This window comes from Sceloporus occidentalis, unplaced genomic scaffold (genome assembly GCF_023333645.1).
Source record: "Sceloporus occidentalis isolate IW3139 unplaced genomic scaffold, rSceOcc1.0.p SCAF_14, whole genome shotgun sequence".
In the NCBI taxonomy this organism is placed as follows: Eukaryota; Metazoa; Chordata; class Lepidosauria; order Squamata; family Phrynosomatidae; genus Sceloporus; species Sceloporus occidentalis.
Window position 1 is genome coordinate 394,374 of NW_028316994.1, and position 11,259 is coordinate 405,632.

General features: G+C 40.0%; 1 protein-coding gene across 1 annotated transcript; it reads left to right on the forward strand.

Moving 5' to 3' along the window:
• The first annotated feature begins 3,411 nt into the window (after positions 1–3,411).
• Positions 3,412–4,401, forward strand: LOC149303369 (olfactory receptor 6B1-like). Its single transcript, XM_089480665.1, has one exon. The coding sequence runs from the start codon at positions 3,412–3,414 to the stop codon at positions 4,399–4,401; it is 990 nt and encodes a 329-aa protein (XP_089336791.1).
• The last annotated feature ends 6,858 nt before the right edge of the window (positions 4,402–11,259 follow it).

Consider the following 11,259-nt stretch of genomic DNA (forward strand, 5'->3'; position numbering starts at 1 on the left):
TTGATTTAAACAACAACAACAACAACATTTTTCTTCATCTCTTTTCTCCCTTTCTTGAATGGAAATGAGTTCTCCAAATGCAGAATCTCCTGCAGCAAATGTGCCCAGAGAGATTACATCTTCTGTCCTGGACCCAGTGCTATTCAACATCTTTATCAGTGACTTGGATGACAGAACTGCTGGCATAGTTATCAAATTTACAGATGACCCCAGAGAACAGGATCAAAATCCAAAATGACCTGAATTGACCAGAAAACTGGGCCAAAGCTAACAAAATGAAATTCAACATGGAGAAATGTAAAGTACTGCACTTAGGGCAGAAAAATGAAATGCACAGATATAAGATGGGGGACACCTGGCTGAACGAGACTATATGTGAAAGGGATCTAGGAGTCCAAGTAGATCACAAGTTGAACATGAGTCAACAGTGTGATGCAGCAGCTAAAAAGGCCAATGCGGTTTTAGGCTGCATCAATAGAAGTATAGTGTCTTGATCAAGGGAAGTAATAGTGCCACTCTATTCTGCTTTGGTCAGGCCCCACCTGGAATACCGTGTCCAGTTCTGGGCACCACAATTTAAAAAGGATGTTGAGAAACTGGAGCATGTCGAAAGGATGGCAACTAAAATGGTGAAAGGTCTGGAAACCATGCCCTATGAGGAATGACTTAGGGAGCTGGGAATATTAAGCCTGGAGAAGTGAAGGTGATATAATACCCCTGTTTAAATATTTGAAGGGATGTCATGTTGAGGAGGGAACAAGCTTGTTTTCTGCTGCTCCAGAGACTAGAACACAAAACCATGGATGCAAACTGCAGGAAAAGAGATTCCACCTCAACATTAGGAGGATCTTCTCGACAGTAAGGGCTGTTCGAAAGTGGAACAAACTCCCTTGGAGTGTAGTAGAGTCTTCTTCCTTGGAGGTCTTTAAACAGAAACTGGATGGCCATCTGTTGAGGATGCTCTGATTGAGAATTCCTGCATGGCAGGGGGTAAGACTGGATGGCCCTTGTGGTCTCTTCCAACTCTATGATTCTATGATTCTATGAATTGTAGTCCAATGTTCTGTAGTGAAAATGGAAAAGTTGTATAGGATCCATTCATATCTAATCTAGCTCTCCTGATGTGCTGAGGAAAGAGATCAAAGCACCAAAGGTGGAAGCTTATTTGAAGATACGAAGGTCTGTGTGTGCATGTGTGAAAGAGAGAGTGTCAGGGAGAATATTTTGGTAGTACTACAAAATCAGTGGATTGAGAGCTTGACCTCTGTTTTCTGATTTCATAGTGATGGGCCTCTCAAAATCTTTCAAGGAAGAATGTTGAACAAAAACCTTTATGGAACTCATCTGAGTTTGTTTATTTTGAAAACATCCATATGCCAGTGAATACCTTCAGGGACTGCATCACAGTCTTTTAAAGAACAAAGATGTTAATTAAAAACAAAAACAAAAATTCTTTCTCTCCTTTCTCCCTTTCTTGATTGGAAATGAGTTCTCTGCATGCTTAACAGAATTCCCTGCAGCAAATGTTCCCAGAGAGATACATTTTCTTTGAAGAAAGATAAATAGGTGCAAGGTGTCACCAGGCTGGAATATCATACATGGTTTTTCCTTGTGCAGAGATACATTGCATGCAGAAAATGGAAAGGTACCAGAGGATTCATGTCCAGTGTGCCTGATATGTAGAGAGTAGAATTCAAAGTAGGAGTGTCAGGATTTTGTTTAAAGGTACAAAGATCTCTCTCTCTCTCTCTCTCTGTGCATGAAAGAGAGGGAGAGAGAATTTGCATACTAGGAGTTTATCCTCACTCAGAACAGTTCGCAAATAGTCATCTGAAATTGCATGACATTTTAATGGGCACCTTGAATTTTTTTTTTAAATTAAGACTGCCACTGGAAACACTTATGAAACTGTTTAGATCAGTGTAGTATCATCAGCTGTCAGGTGAGCACATGTGTACAGGGCTGGCAAAATATTTATTCCCCTTGATTACAGTTGTTACTTTTCATCCTGCATTTTTATCACGGACTGGCACTGGTACATGGACTTTCTCTTTGAATAGCAGTTCTTTAGTTAATGTAGATGAACATATTCAAAATAAGGTGGTCTTCTTTCACAATGGCCTGTAACTGTCTGGCAAAAAGGACCACAGCCACCATGGTCCTGAACCAGGCCACAGGAAGGACCAGTTCTTCCTGATCCTTTTTGGTGATGGAACAGCATCGGTGCAGTTTCTGGCCACATTTGAGGCATGTGTCATTTAAACTCTACTCTCTGAACGCAGCTGGAAACAAACAATAAGAAAGTACTGTTTGTGCAGACAGTCTGTGGTTCAGACCATTCAGGCTGTTGCTTTTCCATGTAAAACAGCCTGGAGTGACAGGGATATGAAAGGACTTTTGTTTTTTCCATTGGGAAGCTATCAGCTGCTAGTGCAGGCTAGATATATCACTGATCTGAGCAAACCTCAAGACTATATTGATATATTTAAATTGTCATTACTTGCTTTGAGTGTAAGACAATCAAGTAATTCAACTTATTCTGCTCCTTCCTCCACTGGAGTTAAACTTTTCTCCATGACTGTAAATGGCTATGGTCCTGTTGTCTGCCATAACTTCACCAGCATAGGTGAGATAGGCAGTTAGGTTAAAATGGCATATATGAGGAGAGGGCAGCAGAGATAGCAATCTCCTTCAGGAGAGGAAACTCTTCTGCTAGCTTCTGAACAGCTGAGGAGTCAACAGAACAACCTTCTCTGTCGTCCCCACTTCTCCTGTTGTTTCTACACTCCACAAAGCACCCTGCGGTAGCCTGATGCTGGCATTGGTCACCAGTTGGATTCTGACCAATATGAGATAACACTCTGTCTTGTCTTGTCATGTCTTGTCATGTCTTGTCTTGTCAGATGATTTGATCTAAATCTCATCCAATACCTACTATAGGTATTCATAGTCTTAATACTACAAAGAAATATATTTTGGTATGTCTTTACATTAGTTTTACAGAAGCACTATGCAAATTCCATTGTGAGATTTTCAGAGCCAGAATATCTATAAGGTAGGATACAGCAGTGCACCATTTTGGACTTCAGAAACAATTTTAATAATATTCTGTAGTATAATTTTTCATGTTCTGTCTCTCACGTAATAGCTCTCAACAGTTTATTTTAATTATAGAGGGGATGGAGTGGAATCCTCATATAAAATGCAACCCATGTGACTGTTATCAATATATGACCTTGCAAAGAAATATATTGGATCACATCTATTTTCTATTTTTTCTTTATAGTGTGGGAGGTGCAAATGCACTATTTATATTTGAATTATAATGGGTCTGTGTGGATGATGTTTGCTGACTTCTTATGATTGTGCTTCCTTTTCCAGCATTTTTTCAGTTACTGAATGAAATTATCAATGGCAAAAAGAGAAACCATTAATCAAACAATGGTGACAGAATTCATCCTCCTGGGATTCAAGACTGTTCCTGAATTGCAGATTGTCCTCTTTGTTGTGTTTTTGGTGATATATGTGGTGACAATGGCTGGGAATATCCTCATAGCAACAGTAGTCTTATCTAGCCATCATCTGCACAAGCCTATGTACTTATTCTTGGGGAACTTGTCTATTCTGGAGACCTGCTACACCTCAACAGTTCTTCCTAGGATTTTAGGTAGTTTTATAACTAACTATCATGGTCTTTCATTCACTGGATGTTTTATACAGTTCTACTTCTTTGCCTTCTTAGCTGGAGCTGAAAGTTATCTCCTATCTGCAATGTCTTATGACAGGTATTTAGCCATATGTAAACCACTCTATTATGCAACCCTCATGAACAACAGATTATGTGTTCAATTGTCCTTTGTGTCTTGGATAATTGGCATTGTGGCTAGTGCATTCACAACATCCTTTGCATCACAGTTGATATTCTGTGGCCCCAATGAAATTGACCACTTCTTTTGTGATTACACACCATTGTTAAGACTCTCCTGTAGTGAAATTCAGCAGACAGAAATGGTGATGAAGGTCCTGGGCTCTGCATGCACAATGCCTCCATTGCTGCTGACACTGGCTTCCTATGTTTGCATCATCACCACTATTTTAAGAATCCCTTCAACTACAGGCAGGAGTAAAGCATTTGCTACTTGTTCCTCTCACCTTATTGTGGTCACAATTTTCTATGGAACCCTAATCATTGTATATATCTTACCAAAAACCAGCACTCTGAAGGATCTGAACAAAGTTTTCTCAGTCTTCTACACAATCCTGACTCCCATGATCAACCCTTTTATCTATAGTCTCAGAAACAAGGAGTTCAAGGATGCCTTGAGGAAAATGATTGGAAAACTTGTGCCACTGAGAATAACTCAGGGAATACAACGTCAACAAAATAGAATATCCCAGTAATGATCTATGGTCTAAAACCACAGACCACTTTCATCTTCAAAAGGCCTTGTGAAATCAATTCATATCTATTCATCAAAGATTGTGAAGTGAAAACAAGGAGGTACAATCCTGAAATTGTAGAGGGGATTGCAGGTGAGCAATAATATTTTTAATGTTTCCTTAAATAGAGCACCCACAGACATACCCACACAAACAGAAAGATGTGAAAGGGATCAGAATCTTACATTTTAGCTATTTGGAAAGCTGTTTGTTCAATCATGGCCAAATAAACAACAATGGAGATTATCACACCGGCAAAAAAAATGGGAGCATAGTGGGATGCCCCTGTCAATATCACACAGTTTGGCAAAGATTATCACACGATGTCGTGTGACATTGCAATTATCCTGTGCATAAAGTTGAAAGTACCTAGAACTATGCATGAGAATATTTAGAAATTCATCCCATTGTTAGTCTAATCTCAAAATTAGTTAAATATGTAGCCAGTGAATTGTAAGTATGCAATACATCAAGTAAACATCTGCTAATATGACAGAAAAAGCCAGCATTCATTTGCCAAAATCATGGTATGGAAGACTGACTTTTCTATTCTGACATCCACCGGATGGAACAATTTCTTCATTGAGACCAGATAGGCCCCCAATAACTGTCTTGGCCCAGGTCTTTTCCTAGTCCCTTACCTCTCACGAGTCAAGAGCTTTTGATGATTTTTTTTCATTACCACTGTATGGCTTTAGCCTTTGATTTTATATGTATCATTTTTACTTACAATATTGTAAACTGCTTTGATTTATTAAAAAAGAGATTAAAAACTTAAATAAATAAATAAATAAATAAAACATGGACATTCTTTGCATTATTTTAACTGCATTACAATTAAGAATCCCTTCAACTACTTTATAAATGATCATAACTGACTAAACTAGGTGAATTTAAGTTAATATTGTAATGGTCCAAGCTTGAACGGGGAATGCCTAAAAATCATATACATTATCCATGAGTTCTTTTGTGGAAAAGTGAGTGAGATACAGTGGAAGAATAGTGGGATATACTAAAAGAAACTGATACGGAAGTAGGATGAGATGGGATTAGTCTTTGCTACCAGAAGACCTCAAAACGGCATATGATATACAGTATCAGTCCTCAAGACAGCTAGTTGGTTTTCACCAGGGGGAAAAAACCTGCTCTCCCACATTCCCAACTCCAGTGAGGTATTGTAATTAAATTATTTGGTTAGAAATGTGGCTCATATTACTTCTGAGATAAAACCTGTTCCTTAATGGTCTGGGTCTATTCATCCTCTGAGAAGCTAATGCAATTTTCATTGCTTTTGCTGAAATGAAACTTAAAAGGAATTTTAGCATATGTAAGGAAGCATGTGGGATGCTTCTCTTGTTAATTCCATGGTGCAGCTCAGAGGTCTTTCTTAACTGTTTCCTGCAGCTCTGCAGATACCGGCAGCATCATGTGGCTTTTTCACTTAAAACTGCATCCTGATAGTACTTCAAAGAATGCCCATGGGACTATATGGTGTTGTTAGTTCCCATGGGCAGTAGAGTACACAATCTCAGCCTGGTCCAATATTTCAAAATGGTTATGAGAAAACAAATCAATTGTGCTAAATCTTAGTTTGCAAAGTGATCAAAGGAGTTGAGCTTTCTTCACATCTTATTTTTCTTTTCTGTTTTTATTATTGTTTACAAAATGTGCATATTAGGCGAAATTGCATACAAAAAAGCATCTAGACTCAGCATGGTGTAGTGGTTTGAGCATTGGATTACAACCTTGGAGACCAGGGCTCAACTTTCTGCTCAGCCATGGAAACCCACTGGGTGACCTAGGGCAAGTCATGTACTCTCAGCCCCAGAAAATCCTGTGATAGGTTTGCCTTAGGATCACCATAAGTTGGAAATGACTTGAAGGTACACAAAAACAACAGCAGCAGCAGCAACAAAAATGGTATTTGTTATGTTTATTTCCCCTCCCCCTTTTTTTAAAATAAAAGGCCACATATTTTAAGAAAAACCTTGTAAATATATGTATATTAAGCAAGACCATCTACAAAAATGTGTGTAAATTTTTGAGTGTTTTTTTTAAAAGGAAACTGATACAGAAGTAGGATAGGATGGGATTAGTCTGTGCTACCGGGGGGGGGGGGGGGAAGGAGTGAGATTTGTTCATGCATAGCTCCACTTCCAGATATCTTTATCTTTGTTCATAACTGCAATGTGATTGCTACAGGGTTATGGAACTGAGATAGTCAGTTGCAGGACTGCCCAGTGTTGTCAATGGCCTGAAGCAGATGGCCCAGAAGGAGCGGCCTCCATCTCCCTCAGAACCGATCATGCCAGGACTATGGTGACCACATGGCCCACTCCCGAAGTGGGCCATTGCCGTGGTCTCAAATGGGCTGCCAGCAGGAGCAGATTTAATCTGCTCCTTTTTGGGCTGGCTCTTGCTGCCTCGGTGTGTCCTCTGTGTGGCTTCTGGACACTTTGGGGGTGTGCATCATGTAAATGCCACACTCCCAAAGTGGCTGGAAGCCACTTTATTTGTCCCGTCTATTTTGGGCCAATGTTTTGTATTCAAAATCACTCAGAATCTTCTCCTTTACTTTCTGGGCAATAAGACTAAAAGTGTGGGGGAAATGCACTGTTTGTAGGCAAATTTAAATTAAGCTGTCGCTTTGTAAGGCCAGCGCATTTTCTTCATTTGTGCCTATTTATTTGGAACAGCACCTATTTTTCTTAATTTCTATCTTAATTTATTTCTTTCATATGAGGAACTGAAGTCTATTTAAATATCTGCTTAAAAAAATGTCAGTGCAAATTGCTAGAGTTGCCATGCTTCAAACTTCAACCTTCTTTCTCTGAACTCTTCATATATTAAAACTCTGAAATGTGCTTGCATTTTGTCTTCAACATTGCATACATTTTACAGCTAAGTATGTATAAACATAAAAACACAAGATAGTGCATAGCTTGCTGTTTCGTGTATTACAGAGGGCAAAGGTGGGTTAAAAATGGACTTTCTGCAACATCAAAGCCAAAATCCTGTTGGTGAACATAGCCATACTGACATAGATCATGGCAATGATGTGATCATGGTGGAAATGGCAGCAGCAAAATGGCCATGCATATACCGGTGACAACAAAGGCAAAGGAAAAAAAACATACCACTGTCAGGAAAGACAACTACCTACAAGCCTTTGAGCTGCTGAAGATCCTGTAATATAGCTTTCTTTTCCAATATCGGCTTCTTTGCCTTCTTCCTGCCTGGGTGTACAGACCTGAAAAAGCAAACCACACCAGTGTAACAGCCCATTCCACTGATTCAAGCACCAGCAGCCTACACGGCATTATATAAGTCCGTTATGTCTATCTAGCAAATCTTTAACTGACAAAACAAACAAGGTAATAGATTTTTAAAAATTGGAAGACTATCACTGTTTGGTAAAAAAAATCAATACATCATAGAGCACAAAGATAAGAGACCTCACCAATGGAAAATTCAGTGTTTTTGAGGGGGGGGGGGAGCAAAATAAAATACCCAATAAAAACCAGTAGTGTGATTAGTATTACATGTAAATTACCTATTTTTATCCATATCAATGCCACAAATAAACACAGCATAGTAGCATATGTAAACATAAGCCTCATGATGAACTAGATGCTGGCATGCTTCAGCATCAACCTTCTTGGTTTCTTGGTCATCATCAGAAGAGAATGCCAATTTAAAGCTAGGGGAGGAGGCCTAGCAGACTAGAACACAACTAAGACACAGCATAGGATATTACAGTGGCAATAACGGTAGTATTTCTCCCTTCAGCTGCAATAGCGCCCATCTTTTCTTGGTGGTAAGGCACCATCACTAAGAGGTTTAACTTCAGGATGTTGCATTGCCAGTGATAAATGTTCCAGTCAGAGTAGAAGACAAGTGGATAGACATGAAAGTTGACAGTAGCTGACTGCATGGTGTGGCTTCCCACTGCTGCAAAATTTCACTTCCAGTGGGCTAGGGGATGAAATAGTACCAGGGATATAATAAACTAGGCCTTCAGCATGATTAGAGTTCATCCTGAGAACTATGTGGTGCAGATAAGTCATACGTATTGCTTCTGTTCTGACATAACAGTCAGAAGCCAACATGACACCGTGTGTGTGTGTGTGTGTGTGTGTGTGTGTGTGTGTGTTGGGATAAGGAGCCTGCTAAATGATCCCAGGTGAGCACCACCCAAGTTGTCTTCATTCTCAGATGGGGAAGTGGACCCTGCAGGTAGTGAAAACCTCCTGCAGGTCACCATTTGGAAAAGGCTGGAGCATGGCTAGCCCCCACCTCTCCCCTGTCCTACCCATAGAGCAACAGAAATAAACTAGAAGGAGCAATTCAGTGAAGCTTAAGAGAACCATATTTCTGTCCTTGAAATCCTGAGATTTTCACCCTTTCCATGACCACTAAGCAGGCACATGAAGGAATTTGCCATGCTTGCTGCTCACCTGGGAATCAGAGCCAGCCCTGCATGTATTTCCCATTAAAGTTCAGGGTATGAGGAGAAATATGAGCACTTGGCATCCCTGGGATATATGGCCAGCAGGTGACAGACTGTTAAAAACAAAACAAAACAAAAAATCCAACAGTCTGATATAAAGGCTGATCTATCTGATTTGACCATTGCAGGGAGAAGTAGTCGGGGAGGGACCTCTTGCTTTGTCCGCATTGCAGACTAAAGAAGACCCCACTGCAGGACAGAGTGGGAAAAATGAAGCCAGGATGGGGAAAATGAAGCCTGAGAATCACATGTCATCCCAGAGATATACTGTGACTCCAGAAACTGCCCCCCCCCATTTATTTCCTTTATTGTTTTGTCTCCAAATGCACCTAATATTCTTTATCAGCTATGGGGAAAATTATGCCACATTCTGACCATTTTTGAGAGTCAGCAGGGTGTGGTGGTGTGAACATTGGACTATTACTCTGATGACCAGAGGTCAAATGCCTGCTCAGGTATGGAATCCCACTGGGTGACCTTTGGCAAGTCACACTCTCTGAGCCACAGAGGAAAGCAAAGGCAAAGCCTCTTTGAATAAATCTTGCCAAGAAACTCTTTGATAGTCTACCTGAGGGTTGCCATAAATCAGAAATGACTGGAAGGCACAACAACAGCAAGGGCATTTTAGTCTAGGGTGGACCTATTTTGAAGTTTTCTTCCGGATGACGTCCTGTTTGGGGAAAAAAAGCCTTTCCTGGGCTTAAAAATGCCCAGGGGGGGGGGGGGCGTCAAAAAGTGGGGATGCAGTTGGATTGATATCCCATAGACAGTGTTTGAGGGAATTTTGAAGAAAAAGTAGGGTTATGTGGTAATGCAAGTGGCCCTCTAATGGTTGACGCTTAACCAATGACAGTTTCCCACACCTGTTGTAAATAGTTAAATACAGTGTGGCTCAGATTTAACACATCACTTCTTCATATTTGAGAAGGTATGGAAACTGAATTTTTCAATGTATCAGGAAGTACATGTCTTTGCCAAACCCATTGCCTATCAATTCCATTCAATAACTTTACGTTCTAGGAAAGCAAACACCAAATAAGTGTCTCATTTTAACTTCCAGATATAACTCTTGTTACTGACTGTTATTTTCTCACTGGGAAAATGTAGGTATGGCAACATGCACATTTAACATGACCCCCCCCCCCCCCTCCGGCCATCTATAGAGAGGAAAATAAAAAATAAAATAAAAAGATATTTAAAAGGTTGGGTTTGTGTCCCTTAAAGTGTGGCTTGTGTTATTTTAAGCACAAAGAGGTCCATGTTTTCTTACATAATTCTTTTGATTCAAATGAATGCCCTCTATGCGTAACAGAATTCCCCGTGGACTAGATATCCAGAGAGATTGTCTTCTCAGATGAAGGATGAATATATATATATATATATAAACTGTAGCTGGAGACTACAGGCTGGAAAACCATGTACGTTTATTAAAGAATTGTTGTTCAATGTTCTGCAGAAGAAATGGAAAAATACTATAGGATCCATTCATATCTAATCTAGTTCTCCTGATATGCTGAGGAAAGAGGTCAAAGCACCAAAGGTGGAAGCTTATTTGAAGGTACGAAGGTTTGTGTGTGCATGTGTGAAAGAGAGAGTGTCAGGGAGAACATTTTAGTGGTATTACAAAATCAGTGGATTGAGAGCTTGACCTCTTTTGGGACTTTTCTGATTTCGTGGTAATGGGCCTCTCAAAATCTTTCAAGGAATAATGTTGAACAAAAATCTTTATGGAATTAATCTGAGCTGTAGAATTTATTCTATAGATCCATGCTTACTATGGTCCATATCATTTTATATACAAGCAGAACTTAGAAAAGTCTCTTCTTGAAATCCTAACCGGTGTAGATAGCCATACTGGACTTGGTAACTCCATAGTCAAAGGTAACTTTGACTGGATCATCATATAATTAGTGAAAGTAAGGCAGCTGTCTCTGGGAGCAGATAACAGAAAGCACCACCAAATCACCATTTCTTTTGGATAATGCTTGCTGCTAGCCTGAACCATTTCTAATAAGTTTATCGCACAGGGCTTTTAGAACAGGACCAGAGCGGAAGGAAAGGGGGTGGGAAAGGAAGGGAACAGGGAAAGTATACATATTATTGCATGGGAGAATGCTGCCGATGCTGCTGGAAATCCCCAATCTGTTCCCCATCTGTCTCACAGCAGCGGATTTTCAAGAACTGTTCAGAATCATTCTTGAAAACTGGCTGTTATGGGACAGATGGAGAATGGATTGGGGATTTCTGGCAGCATCAGCGGTATTCTCCCGTGTGGCAATATGTGTACTTTCCCTGTTCCGTTCCCTTCC